Here is a 14951-nt window from a genome sequence, read left to right on the forward strand (position 1 = left end):
GTAACCATTCTAAGATTCTATGATTCCTGCACTATCTCCATATCCCTCGATTCCCTTGATATCCTAAAATCTATCGATCTCTGTCTTGAATGTACTCAACGACTGAGCCTCCACAGCCCTCGGGTAGAGAATTCCAAAGATTCACCACCCTCTGAGTGAAGAAATTTCTCATCTCAGTCCGAAATGGCCGACCCCTTATTCTGAGGCTGTGACCCCTGGTTCTAGACTCCCCATCCAAGGGGAAACATCCTCCCCGCATCTACCGTGCAATTTTGAAAAATGACCACCAATGCATCCACTATCTCTAAAGCCACCTCTTTCAAAACCCTAGGATGTAGGCAATCAGGTCCAGGGGATTTATCAGCTTTTAGTCCCATTAATTTCTCCAGTACTTTTTTTTTACTAATACTAATTTCTTTCAGTTCCTCATTCTCACTAGACCCTTGGTTCTCCACTATTTCCGAGAGGTTTTTTGTGTCTTCTTCCATGAAGACAGACACAAAGGCCGCAATTTTGCACTTCGAGGCGGCTTGGGAGCGGGTCAGCTGCCTTCCGGGTTCCAGTCCAGCCCCCAACTACATCCAACCCAGACGTGATTTTACGTCAATTGGCCTTGTTAAGCCCGCCCTGCAGGCTTGCCGGACAATTAAAAGGAAGCCGGTGTCAGATGACGTCATTTGATGACGTGTCACCTGCTGGTTTTCTTAAAGGGACCATGCACAATTTTTTTTGACTGTTGATTTTTCAGTGTTTGACAGCATTGAGGTGCTGCAAACACTGACAATCACTGTACAAAGGTGAGTTAACATGTAAAGTCGGTGACCCTTCGTCAAAACGTGAATATATTACAGATTTAATGGTTTCTAAGCCAGTACAGATCCAGGGAAAGATGGGCAGGAAGCAAACAAAGAGAAAGGCCTGTGCTAGGGTGGACAGCAGGAGTGATTAAACAGCAAAAGGGGATGGTAATGGGACAAGTAAAGCAACAAAAGATGGGTCTAAAGGAGGTGTAAATGGTTACAGAAGAACAGCAGGGCAGACACCTGGGGTCTACCTGCCCGTCTCTGCCACATTCCTCGAGGCCACATTTTCCAAGCTTCCCCCCCCTGCTATTCTGCTGTTGTCATTTTCAGCTCCTCTAGACTCATCTTTTGTTTCTTAACTTGTCCCATTACCATCTCCTTTCGCCTCGCACCATCATCCCTTTTGTCTGTTAATCTCTCCTGCCTTCCGCCCTATCACAGACCTTCCCTTTTGTTCTTTCCTTCCCTCCCCCCTTTCCCTGCCCCCACACCTGCTTAAAATCTGTTCCATCTCTAACTTTTTCCAGTTCTGACGAAAGGTCATCGACCTGAAACGTTAACTCTGTTTCTCTCTCCACAGATGCTGCCTGACCTGCTGAGTATTTCCAGCATTTTCTGTTTATTTCAGATTACCAGCAATCACAGTATTTTCCTTTTGATTTAGAAGGTAATCTGAATGCGTTATAAATTCATCCAAGATATTAAGAGGGAATCGCTAAGGTCGATAGAGAGAAACTATTTCCGCTGGTTGGGGAGTCCAGGACTGGGGGGGCAAAGTGTAAAAATTAGAGCCAGATCTTTCAGGAGTGAAATTAGGAAACACTTCGACACACAAAGGGTGGTAGAAGTTTGGAACTCTCTTCCGCAAACAGCAATTGATGCTCGGTCAATTGTTAATTTTAAATCTGAGTTTGATTGCTTTCTGTTAACCAAAAGTATTAAGGGATATGGGCCAAAGGCAGGTATATGGAGTTAGGTCACAGATCAGCCATGATCTCATTGAATGGTGGAACAGGCTCGAGGGGCTGAATGGCCTCCTCCTGTTCCTATCCATTTATATCACCAACGGTCATTTCTAGAATATTCTTGATCCAAACTGACATTAACCTGATTGCAGCCTATTGCGCTGGTCACTCGCACGGAACAAGACGACGGGTGGAATCTGCCAACAAACCTTGTATACAGGAGAGGTTCGGAGCTGGTCCAGGAGAACTTGGATTGGGAATGGTTTGTATATCCCGAGGTACTCCAGCACCACCTTCAGAGCCTGTGGGGGGGGGGGGGTAAGACAAGGCTAAATCCAGTATTTTTTCTTCACTTGCTCATTTATAAAAGTAAAATTAGCAAAGACGCGTCACCACGAGTTGCCACTGTAGCCGACTGGCTACTGGACTGAACCCAAAGACGGCAAGTTCAAATCCCACCATGCCAAGTTGAGAAATTCAAATGAATCTGGTCATTTGTGGGCCAGCACCAGATTAATAACCGTAAAAGCTGTCATGAGAAATCAATTGGTTCACCAGAGTCTTGTAGGGATTGATTCTTACCTCAAATTATTGAGATTCAAGGGGGGCTGGGTGGTGCAGTGGGTTAGATGCTGGCCTCATAGAATCTCACAGCACAGAAGGAGGCCATTCGGCCCATCGTGCCTGTGCCGGCTCTTAAGCAGAGCTGTCCAATTAGTCCCACTCCCTGCCCTTTCCCCACAATCCTGCACATTTTTCCTTTTCAAGTACTTAACCAATTTGAAAGTTACTATTGAATCTGCTTCTACCGCCCTTACAGGCAGCGCATTCCAGATCACAACTCACTGCGTAAAGAAAACTCTCCTCATCTCCCCTCCGGTTCTCCTGCCAGAAGATTCAAAGGTGAATTGAGATTGAGCAGCCAACACTCAGGTCCCAGTGGGAAAGGATCACAGCATAACAGTGACCCTAATTTGGTACAATTTAGCAATCTCACTCAGTCACAGGATGCCTGGTGTGGATAATGGAAAGGTGTCACACTTGTACAGTATGGGGCACTCGACTGAAGCTGGGACTGAGAGGTACTGTTGGGTCAGTGTAGAGGGAGTTTACTCGGTATCTAACCCCGTGCTGCACCTGCCCTGGGAGTGTTTGATGGGACAGTGTAGAGGGAGCTTTACTCTGTATCTAACCCGTGCTGTACCTGCCCTGGGAGTGTTTGATGGGACAGTGTAGAGGGAGCTTTACTCTGTATCTAACCCGTGTTGTACCTGCCCTGGGAATGTTTGATGGGACAGTGTAGAGGGAGTTTACTCTGTATCTAACCCGTGCTGTACCTGCCCTGGGAGTGTTTGATGGGACAGTGTAGAGGGAGCTTTACTCTGTATCTAACCCCGTGCTGTACCTGCCCTGGGAGTGTTTGATGGGACAGTGTAGAGGGAGCTTTACTTTGTATCTAACCCATGCTGTACCTGCCCTGGGAGTGTTTGATGGGACAGTGTAGAGGGAGCTTTACTCTGTATCTAACCCGTGCTGTACCTGCCCTGGGAGTGTTTGATGGGAGAGTGTAGAGGGAGATTTACTCTGAATCTAGCCCGTCCTGTACCTGCCTTGGGAGTGTTTGATGGGACAGTATAGAGGGAGCTTTACTCTGTATCTAACCCGTGCTGTACCTGCCCTGGGAGTGTTTGATGGGACAGTGTAAAGGGAGCTTTACTCTGTGATGTGCCTCAATGAATCCGAGACTCGACGTTAACGGAACAAAGCAAGGCTTTTATTAACACAGAAAGTAATACACATTGGAGAAGTGTCTCTCATCCAGAGATCTGCTGTACTGCTGTGAGACATGCTGGGGCTTGCTTAAGTAGGGGCCAGGTATGGGCGGAGCCCTACACACAATACAATACAGGTAAGGAAATGAAACTGAAACTAAACTAAACACAGGGAATACAGTGCCTGATGAATGGCATATTTCATCACATTCTGTATCTAACCCGTGCTGTACCTGCCCTGGGAGAGTTTGATGGGACAGTGTAGAGGGAGCTTTACTTTGTATCTAACCCGTGCTGTACCTGCCCTGGGAGTGTTTGATGGGACAGTGTAGACGGAGTTTACTCTGTATCTAACCCGTGCTGTACCTGCCCTGGGAATGTTCAATACTGACAATGGATACCTGAAATGGAATGTGTTTCCTGCATGGAACCAATAATCCTCACTTTGAGGAGCACAATAAAGTTATATAAAAACTGGAATACTGAGATGCAACTTCCAACATTATAGAAATTATAAAGTTGGAATGCTTAAAGAGAGAGTTGGCATAGCTGATTACTGGGGTAGGTTTGACTGTGCGGTAAAGTGTTGTTAGCAGATTGGCCGCCTGTTATAAACCCCGCTCGATTGAAGTTAATGGAAAGGAAAATTGGGCGGGCGGGCGGCGGGGGTGGGGGTTGCATAATGTGCAGCCAATCCGCTTCCAATAGTTGACAGCCACTGGAGAAAGATCAAATCTGCCCCTCTAAATAAAAGCTTTAATTGATGTGAATGGACCTTTCCCATATTACTATCAGGACCCCATCTGCAAATGGCAGGAGCCCAACACCCAACGCCCAGGTGCCTTTACTCAACTGCCGCCACCGCCGATCACTGTGACACCGGCCTAGCGCCACATCGCTCACTGATCCCAGTTTCCTGTCGATGCCCAGAGGGGACCATTCAACCGGGGGGAGCATTAACAGAACTCTTTACCGATTCGATCGCCAGATAAACACGTCCAGGTTCCTGTTTCACGATTTAGTCACTGAAATCGTGAAGTGAAAGCTGGGGGCGCTGTTTGGAGAATTACCTTCATCTAAACTTTATCAGTGAAGCTTCCGGCCTGGGCGAACAACCTGACAAAATGGCTGCCCTCTTCTGGATTTGAGGCCTAGTTTGACCATCTCCACGAGTAAAACAATTTAGGAGGTCTGTACCTGATTCTTCTGGTAGGAGTCACCTTCATAAAGGTAGCTCATTAAATAGCTGATGGCTTCTTGGTCATTACTGTTGAGGTAACAAAGGCAGGCTGCGGCCTGCACAGGGACCATGTCTTTGGAATGTAGAACTTTCATGTATGAATTTAACAGAGAAACCAGATTTTCCTTAGCTTTGATCTCCGGCCTCTGAAAGCACAGTGAGACACAGTTGGAGTTGTGCAGCATTCGGGAATAAGCAGGAATATTGTAACATAAAACACCCAATGGATTATTCATAGTATCATCATATAATCTTACAGCACAGAAGGAGCCATTCAGCCCATCATGCCTGTGCGAGCTCTTTGAAAGAGCGATCCAATTATTTCCCCGCCCTTACCCCACAGCCCTGCAGATTTCTCCCCTTCAAGTATTTATCCAATTCCCTTTTGAAAGTTACGATTGAATCTGCTTCCCCCGCCCTTTCAGGCAGCGCATTCCAGATCACAACAACTCGCTGCGTAAAAAAAATTCTCATCTCCCCCTCTGGTTCTTTTGCCAATTATTTTAAATCAGGTTACCAACCCTCCTGCCAGTGAACATAAGAAATAGGAGCAGGAGTCGGCCATTCGAGCCTGCTCCACCATTCATGGAGATCATGGCTGATCTTCTGCCTCAACTCCATTCACCGGCCCGATCGCCATATCCCTTGATGCCCTTACTAGTCAGAAATCTATCGACTTCTGTTGAATATACCCAATGACTGAGCCTTCACAGCTGTCTGGGGTAGAGAATTCCAACGATTCACCACCCTCTGTGAAGAAATTTCTTCTCATCTCAGTCCTGAATGGCCTACCCTTTATCCTGAGGCTGTGGCCCCTGGTTCGAGACTCCCCAGCCAAGGGAAACATTCTCCCAGCATCCACCCTATCAAGCCCTGTAATAATTTTGTATGCTTCAATGAGATCCCCTCTCATTCTTCTGAATTCAAGAGTATACAGGCTTAGTTTACTCAATCTCTTCTCATACGACAGTCCCGCCATCCCAGGAATCAATCTCGTGAACCTTTGTTTCACTCCCTCTATGGCAGGTATATCCTTCCTTAGGTAAGGAGACCAAAATTGTACACAGTACTCCAGGTGTGGTCTCACCAAGGCCCTATATAATTGGAGTAAGACTTCTTTACTCCTGTACTCAAATCCTCTTGTAATGAGGGCCAGCATACCATTTGCCATCCTAATGGCTTGCTGCATCTGCACATTCACTTTCAGTGACTCATGTACAAGGACACCCAGGTCCCTTTGAGCATCTGCATTCCCCAATCTTTCACCATTTAGCAAATACTCTGCCTTTCAGTTTTTTCTACCAAAATGGATAACTTCACATTTATCCACATTATAGTCCATCTGCCATGTTCTCACCCACTCACTGAGCCTGTCGAGATCCCCTTGAAGCCTCTTCACAACTGACACTGCCACTGCCACCTAGCTTTGTATCAGGAGCAAATTTGGAAATGTCACATTTAGTCCCCTCATCCAAATCATTGATATAGATTGTGAATAGCTGGGGCCCAAGCATCGATCCTTGCGGTACCCCACTAGTCACAGCCTGCCATCCTGAAAAAGACCCGTTTATCCCTACTCTTTGTTTTCTGTCTGTTAACCAATTCTCAATCCATGCTAGTATATTACCCCCAATTCCATGTGCCCTAATTTTGTTCACCAACCTCTTGTGTGGGACTTTATCGAAACAGTTTCTTCTTATTTACTCTGTCAAAACCCATCCTAATTTTGAAGACCTCTATTAAATCTCCACTTAACCTGCTTTGCTCTAAGGAGAAAAATCCCAGCTTCTTCAGTCTCTCCATGTAACTGAAGTCCCTCATCTCTGGTAGCATTCTGATAAATCTCCTCTGCACCCTCTCCAAGGCCTGTTTTACCAAGAAGGAGCTGTGTGTAATGTAACCTGCTTCTGTGAGGTTATTTAGCTTAATTGCTATAAATAGCAATATCCTGAGGTCAGGGTTAGAGGCCAATTACCGTTGAACACATCCTGAGTTCAATTAAAGGGAATTTGTATCTGTATAGATTGGCGGCTGCTTGTAAATCCCTGGGTACTTACAAAGGTCAGGAAAAACCAGCAGGAAATGACTGGCTATCTTATACGTTGATTCCATAACAAATTGTGACAATTTTAAACATACTCGGGATAAAGGAGATATTGGAAAAATGAGGGGGAAAGGGTCAAAACAATTGGGCTAATTAAAATAAACCTGCACAGCATCTGTGGCGATTAAAAACCCATAACATCTGGGGCAATTAAAGAGCAAGTTGGACAATGGGGTTGTGGAAAAGAAATGGAGTAAGACTATGAAATAAAGTTTCTATTACTGTATAAGCCCACTGACTCCCACAGCTACCTTGATTACACTTCCTCCCACCCTGCTTCCTGTAAGGACTCTTCCATTCTCCCAGTTTCTCCGTCTCAGCCGCACCTGCTCTGACCTTCCACTAGTGCTTCCGACAGGTCTTCCTTTTTCCTCAACTGAGGATTCCCCTCTACTGTGGTTGACATGGCCCTCGACCGTGTCCGTTCCATTTCCCACACTTCTGCTCTCACCCCTTCCCCTCCCTCCCAGAACCACGATAGGGTGCCCCTTGTCCTCACCATCCACCCCACCAGCCTCTGCATTCAACAGATCATTCTTCGCCATTTCTGCCACCTCCAGCATGATGCCACCGCCAAACACATCTTCCCCTCCCCCCCATCAGCATTCCGAAGGGACTGCTCCCTCCGCGACACCCTGGCCCACTCCTCTATCACCCCCAACACTCCTTCCCCATCCCATGGCACCTTCCCGTGCAAACGCAGGAGATGCAACATCTGCCCTTTTACCTCCTCCCTTCCCAGTGACCAGGGCCCCAAACACCCCTTCCAGGTGAAACAGCGATTTACTTGTACTTCTTGCAATCTAGTATACTGTATTCACGGCTCACGATGCGGTCTCCTCTACATTGGGGAGACCAAATGCAGATTGGGCGACCACTTTCCGGAACACCTCCGTTCAGTCTGTAAGGGTGACCCTGAGCTTCCGGTCGCCTGTCACTTTAATTCTCCGCTCCACTCCCACTCTGATCTCTCTGTCCTCGGCCTCTTACACTGTTCCAACGAAGCGCAACGTACAGCCTTCTGGACTCAACATCGAGTTCAACAATTTCAGATCCGAACCACTGCTCCCATTTTTCTGGCCAGCAGTTGCTGGTAATGACGCTGCTGTTACCATTTACACCTCTTCTGGGCCCATCTTTTGTTGCTTTACTGATCCAATCAGCAACACTTCTGCCTCGCACCATCATCCCTTTTGTCATTCAATCTCTCCTGTCTTCCACCCTATCACAGACCTTCCCTTTTGTTCTTTCCTCCCCTCCGCCTTTCCCTGCCCCTGCACTTGCTTAAAACCTGTTCCATCTCTAACTTTTTCCAGTTCTGATGAAAGCTCATCGACCTGAAACGTTGACTTTGTTTCTCTCTCCACTGAGGCTGCCTGACCTGCTGAGTGTTTGCAGCATTTTCTGTTTTTTATATTAAATAAAGGAGCAGGGCTGGAGCTGAAGGCAGCAGAACCAGGGCTATTACAGAAATCGGAATAATGGGGGCAATTTAATATAACAGCAGTAGTGGGACAATTTGGGACTTACTGAATAATGCGCAGGCTAGATGAGCGCACAAAGACGCCAACTGGAGTGAGGTGAAAGAAGAAATTGGACCCATAAAAATTGCAGCAGGATTGGAGGAGCAAAGCATCTCTGGGAGGAATGAGAGGCTGCAGGCGGCCGGAATTTCAACGGCATCAGGAGAGTTGGGGCGGGAAGTCTCCAACAGCGGGTCTCTGGCCATCAGATGGGGCATCAGAGTGGACTAGGTCACAGTTCACAGGGCAGGGGGAGGCGCATAGGCGAGTGACTGAAACCAGAGGGTGATGTCTGAAAGGAGAAAAAGTTTTAGTTGATCTCTCGTGGAGTTGTCCAGAGAGTCAGGACCTGGCCTTTAGGTGAAGTGAGGCTGGAGGGCAGCGATCACTGGACCAGGGCACAGGCGTAATTCAGTCCCCATTTCATAACCATATCCTTCTTTTCACTTTTATGCAATATTTTGATTTTATATTAATACTTGAACATAAAAAGCAAAACTTGCAGCAATTTGGGAAGCAGAGAGATAGATCTGGAGGGAGTTTCTCTGTGGTACAGGCTGAGGAGCTGAGAGACTCAAACCGGAGAGTTAGAGCGCCACTGCTGGTGGGAGGGTGCAATTACAGCATGACAAGTTTACATAGGGAGTTTCCATTATGAATGTGGACACAGGAATTTATAATGGGAAAAAGTTGACACAAAAGTGTGACAAAAACATGACAACAGGAAGTAAGTTTTTGTAGGCAGGAAGTGCATAAAAATGTAAGATTTTTAATATGTTCGCGATAATTAAAAACTATGACCTAGAAATTTGACCGCGCCCAAAAATGTGTCTGCGTGCTCCTGTTGGTGTTGGTCCAGGCATCATGTAAAACTGTTTGGAGAAGTTGCTGTGGCGGAAGTGCTAACGTGCCACCAGTAAGACAGAATTTGCATTTCTATAGTGCCTTTCACATCCTCAGGATGTCCCAAAGCACTTTACAGCCAATGTTGTAATGTAGGAAACGCGGCAGCCAATTTGCACACAGCAAGATCCCACAAACAGCAATGTGATAATGACCAGATAATCTGTTTTAGTGATGTTGATTGAGAGACAAATATTGGCCAGGACACCGGGGAGAACTCCCTGCTCTTCTTCAAATTACACCCACCTGAGAGAGAGCAGACACCTCATGGTTTAACACCTCATCCAAAAGACGGCACCTCCGACAGTGCAGCACTCCCTCAGCACTGCACTGGAGTGTCAGCCTGGATTATGTGCTCAAGTCTCCTGGAGTGGGACTTGAACCCTCTGACAGAGGTGAAGTGAGAGTACTATCCACTGAGCCACAGCTGACACCAGTATGTACTGTACCTGGTGGCTAGGCTTAATTGCCCAATCTTGCAGTGACTTCATCATAGTTACAATGATGTCTTCCACAATCTGTCTTTTAGCCACATTCATAATTTGGATTAATTTCAGCACCACCTCCTCCTCCCAGTAACCTGTAAGGAAATGATAAAGTTCAGGACAAGTTATGCCTGGTTTGTTTGTGAATCGTGAGTCCCTTCCCTTCCTCCCTCCCCTTCCTTCTCTCCCCCCCACCACCGACTGAAGGAGCCGGCTGTTGCTGTATTACAGTTCCAATGAGACCAGCTAGCACTCAGTACCTCAGTCATGTTACCTGTGTGAGTCATGGCAGACTATTCAAGCATATATGGCATCACACCCACCCTGATCTGTCCTCACCCACACACAGCAGAGTAAACAATAGTGGGAATCGCAGATGACTTTTCCTCTCTCAAACCCTAAGATGCTGAGGGTGATTGTCATGCACCAACTGTTTGTTACGGGTGTGGTAGTGGGCCCAAACGCAGACAGACAGCCAGAGACCGGAGATGGAGTAAAACTCAAAAGATGCTTTAGTAGAAGGCTCTTCAAATACAGGGCGTACAGAGAATTCTTCCAACAAAAGATCAAAGTAACAATCCAAAGAAACAAAAGCGAGTATACAAAACGCAGGGCAAGGACTCAAAACTAACCTGTGACTTGCAGGCATGAGAACTTAAGACTGAGTGACTGGGGCTGGAAATAGTCAGCTTAAATAACAGGCCTGACTACTCTGACGAGACAATTACTCTGATGAGACACAGGTGAGGAGAGAGGTACAGAGACATGGCAGCAGTGTACTGAGGCCTCCTAAACCACCCTCTGGCGGCCAGCGGAGGAACGTGTAGCTGGGACCCTGACAGTACCCCCCCCACCCCCTAGGGACGACACCTGACGTACCCACAGTAGCCTCTGGCTGGCGCTGGTGGAACTGCCGGATAAGCTCAGGATCGAGGCAACAGGAGACGGAAGATAACTGGGTTTATCTTCTGGAGTATCTTGAAATGGACCTCATTACACCCAGGTGATTCAATATGCCCAGGTGATTCATTATGCCCAGGAGATTCATTATGCCCAGGAGATTCAATATGCCCAGGAGATTCAATATGCCCAGGTGATTCAATATGCCCAGGAGATTCAATATGCCCAGGTGATTCAATATGCCCAGGTGATTCAATATGCCCAGGAGATTCATTATGCCCAGGAGATTCATTATGCCCAGGAGATTCATTATGCCCAGGAGATTCAATATGCCCAGGAGATTCAATATGCCCAGGTGATTCAAAATGCCGTGGCGAGAGTGCGGAATTCTATGGCGTAGTCCGATACACTATGATTCCCCTGATGGAGATGGAGCAGTCTATTGGCCGCCTCTCGCCCGCTAACTGGATGGTCGAAGACTCGCCTCATCTCCTCAGTGAACATCCGACAGTTGGAGCAGGCAGGGGTTTGTCGCTCCCACATGGCCGTGGCCCAAGCGAGGGCTCTCCCGGTGAGCAAGGAGATGATTGTCTTGTCGAGGATTAGATGCTGGAGGTTGTGCGGAAACCGACTGCTGGCCGTGCCCGAAAGCCTCGGTTAGGGAATGCAGGCTATCACGAATCTCCCGCAGCAGTCGGTCAAGCCTCCCGACCGTGGCTCCCTGGCTCATCAGGGCAGAGCGCCGTTGATTAATCTCCTCCCTTAGTTGGCTGGTTTCTGCTGGGTCCATGTTGATGGCTCAGTCTTGCTGTTACGGGTGTGGTAGTGGACCCAAACGCAGGCAGCCAGCCAGAGACCTGAGATGGAGTAAAACTCAAAAGATGCTTTAGTAGAAGGCTCTTCAAATACAGGACGTACAGAGAATTCTTCCAACAAAAGATCAAAGTAACAATCCAAAGAAAGAAAAGCGAGTATACAAAACACGGGGCAAGGACTAGAAACTAACCTGTGACTTGCAGGCATGAGAACTCAAGACTGAGCGACTGGGGCTGGAAATAGTCAGCTTAAATAACAGGCCTGATTACTCTGATGAGACAATTACTTTAATGAGACACAGGTGAGGAGAGAGGAACAGAGACATGGAAGCAGTACTTCCGTGACCGGTGGGCGCCACGGGGACTGGAGTGCATAATTAATTTGGATAACCAAATTCTAATTTGATTTATTAACGTTTATGTAAAGTTCTATTAGTTACAGTTTATTTGTTTATTTTTGATTGGTCCTACCAAAAGAGGGACATGACAGCAGTGTACTGAGGCCTCCTAAACCGCCCTCTGGCGGCCAGCAGAGGAACGTGTAGCTGGGACCCTGACACTGTTGTCCCGACTCAGCTCAACTCACTCAGGGTAGACAGCAGAATGAACATGGGGTGGCCTGGCCTGAACTGCTCACTCCTACACTGGGCCAGGCCAACACTCAACCAAGATTCAGACTTCACAACTGTGCCGAACACAAGGGGGAGAAATTCGGTATCGCCCCATTTGGGACGTAAGTATCGAGCGGGCGCAAATTTCTGCGCCCGGCGCAAATTATCACCACCTACTGCTAAATTGACCTGCTTCGCCCCAGGAGGTGCTTGGAGCGCTAAAACAGGCGCTGCACGACTGTCTTAAGGCGCTAAGCCGGAGGAACGAGGTGCTACCTCCGAGGGCGGGGGCAGCGCAGGTGCGGCCAGTTAGCGATTGTACGCAGACACGCTGGCGCCGGTCAAATCTTAAAGGGGAGGTTCGATCTTGGATTGCAGCCACACCCTGCGCATCGGAGCCCTGATTCTCGGCCTGGACAGACCTGCTGCCATATTCTACCGCCTAGGACCATGGAGAGGGCCAGGGAGCGAGTGCAGTGGTTCAGTGAGGGGGCCCTGCAGGTTCTGGTTAGCGCGGTGGAGCGCAGGCGATCTATCCTGTTCCCGGACAGTGGCAGGAGGCCGCTGCCCAACGACTATCGCAAAGTTTGGAGGGAGGTGGCTCACAGAGTGACCTCCAGCAGCATGGTGCCTAGGACCCCTGTGCAATGCAGGAAGAAGTTCAACGACCTCACTTCGGTCGTCAGGGTGAGTACCCTTTTCAGAATCCTCTTCATTCCTGCATGTCCACCTCATTTTATGGCCAAAGGGTCCTGAAAGCCCCAATGCCCAGCCCTCATCCAACACCTATGGGCCTTTCATGAAACTCACACGCACATTCATCACTTTACACACTCTAAGGGCTAATCGACCATGGGAGGCAGTGCAGCCAAGGTCAGGGCTTCACACTGTAAGGGCTATTCCACCATGGGAGGCAGTGCAGCCAAGATCAGGGCTTCACACTGTAAGGTCTATTCCACCATGGGAGGCAGTGCAGCCAAGATCAGGGCTTCACACTGTAAGGGCTATTCGACCATGGGAGGCAGTGCAGCCAAGATCAGGGCCCGTCCTTTCTCTTGCAGGGCAAGCTGGCCCATAACAGGAGGCAGCAGCAATGGACCGGGGGAGGCCAGCCTCACCTTCAAGCCCTCACTGATCTGGAGCAGCGAGTCCAGCGGATTATGGCAGGCCGGATGATTGGCCCCGTCGCCACTGGAGATGCTGACCCCGTTCTGGACAGCAATGGTAAGGTCATCACCTTTTTGACCTCTCTCCTTCCACTTGTGCCTCACACCAGCATCCTTTGCCACTATCGAACAAATACAGTGCATTGCAGCACTCATGCCTCCCTCGCTGCCACCCTGTCCTCACGCTAAAGCCACTCTTGCACCTCCCGGCTTTCAGATGCTGATTCGCCAGGTGAGGAGGCGGGCCCTCAAGCTGCCACTGTGAGTGACTCTGAAGGCGATGACGAGGAGGAAGCCGGACCATCAGTGCCACCCTCAGCCGAGGCAGCCCATGGCCATAATGGGGACACGTCTTCCCTGGAGGGGAGTGGGGGGGGAATGGTCTGAGGAGGGTGAAGCTCCAGGGCCCAGCGGGCTGCAGCAACATGGGGGGGGGGTAGGGAAGCTCAGCGGCCTTCTCCCCGGAGGGAGAGTCTGTCCTCGAGTCCTGCTACAGTGAGCGCAGAAGAGGTGCGGCTCCTCGCTGAAATGAGCGCCCAAGCGGAGCACAGGCACACTGAGCTAATGGCTGCAGTGACAAGGATGCCCGAATCCATTGAGTCACTGGCAAGGAGTGTCCAGGACTTCGGCGCGTCACTGGCAAGGAGTGTCCAGGACTTCGGCGCAGCACAGGCGGCTGCCACGCAAGTGCTTAGTGGTGCAATGCAGTCAGTGGCTGGTCTCATGCAGATGCAGATTGAGGCCACATGAGCACTGACTGCTGCCACCCTTGCTGGATCGGGCACGAATCGCCGGGGCCCTCGCCGCGCCGCAGCAGGCCAGCAGTCTGTGCTTCAGCAGATTGCTCCGCATGCTGCAGTGCTGCCCCGTGGGAGTGCCAGTGTGTCGTCCGACCAGGGAGTTGCTGTCCTCTGTCAGGATGGCAGCATTCCTGCTGCCAACACTGTCACTTCTCCACTGCAGCTGCCACCACCTGTAAGACAGACTGCTGCCCATGCAGAGTTGGAGCAGTCAGCAGCCGGGTCCTCCAGGCCCAGAGCTGGTCCAGGCCGTCCCTCAAGGGCATCTGCAGTCTCAGTTTCTGATACTCAGCAGCCTTCCCCTGCCTTGCTGCAGCCACTGGGGTCCCATTGCGGAGGAGCTGCAGGGCGGGAAGGGGCGAATCTCGCAAGCGAAGCAGATCACCCTCGAAGGGCAAAAAGTAGGAGGTGTGGCAAAATGCTGTTAAATGTTTTATTGAAGGCCGAGGATCGTGGTCATTTTTTGGTTACTGTTTCGTTCATTGTCTCCAGGTTGTGAGAGCCAGTTATGTATCTGACTGCTTTTTTGGGGGTTTCTCTCTGTTACTTTGTCATGCGGGAAGGGCACACAGTTTGTTAAATAAAGAAGTGTCTTTATTCAGAATGTGCATGTTTGCTCTTTGAACTATTTGTTGCCTTGACCGGCTTAGAGGTTGCGGCACGGTTCCATTCATGTTCTTTGAATGGCAGAAGCCATTCCCTCAGAGGGGGCCTAGAACCAACTTGCTATAAGCCGCTGACGGACGGCCCTTGCACTTTGTGCCTCCCTCCCGTCTTGGTGCTCCTCCTCCTCCTCCTCCTCCTCCTCCTCCTCTGCTGGTGCTCCAATGTCTGGTGGCAGTGGCTGAGTCCTGAGGATTGCCA

General features: G+C 49.2%; 1 protein-coding gene across 1 annotated transcript in view; it reads right to left on the reverse strand.

Annotated features, from left to right (window-relative positions):
• The window catches only part of LOC147102553 (protein HEATR9-like), a 162308-nt gene that overhangs the window by 63940 nt on the left and 83417 nt on the right, over nt 1–14951 (reverse strand). Inside the window, exons 7-9 of the mRNA XM_085964052.1 lie at nt 9760–9890; nt 4738–4926; nt 1978–2070 (exon numbers count right to left, since the gene is read on the reverse strand). Coding sequence (XP_085820178.1) covers nt 1978–2070; nt 4738–4926; nt 9760–9890 — 413 coding nt within the window. The remainder of the gene's footprint in view (nt 1–1977; nt 2071–4737; nt 4927–9759; nt 9891–14951) is intronic.

Source organism: Somniosus microcephalus, chromosome 21 (assembly GCF_052327205.1).
Source record: "Somniosus microcephalus isolate GS21.2 chromosome 21, FLI_Smic_1.0, whole genome shotgun sequence".
NCBI lineage: Eukaryota > Metazoa > Chordata > Chondrichthyes > Squaliformes > Somniosidae > Somniosus > Somniosus microcephalus.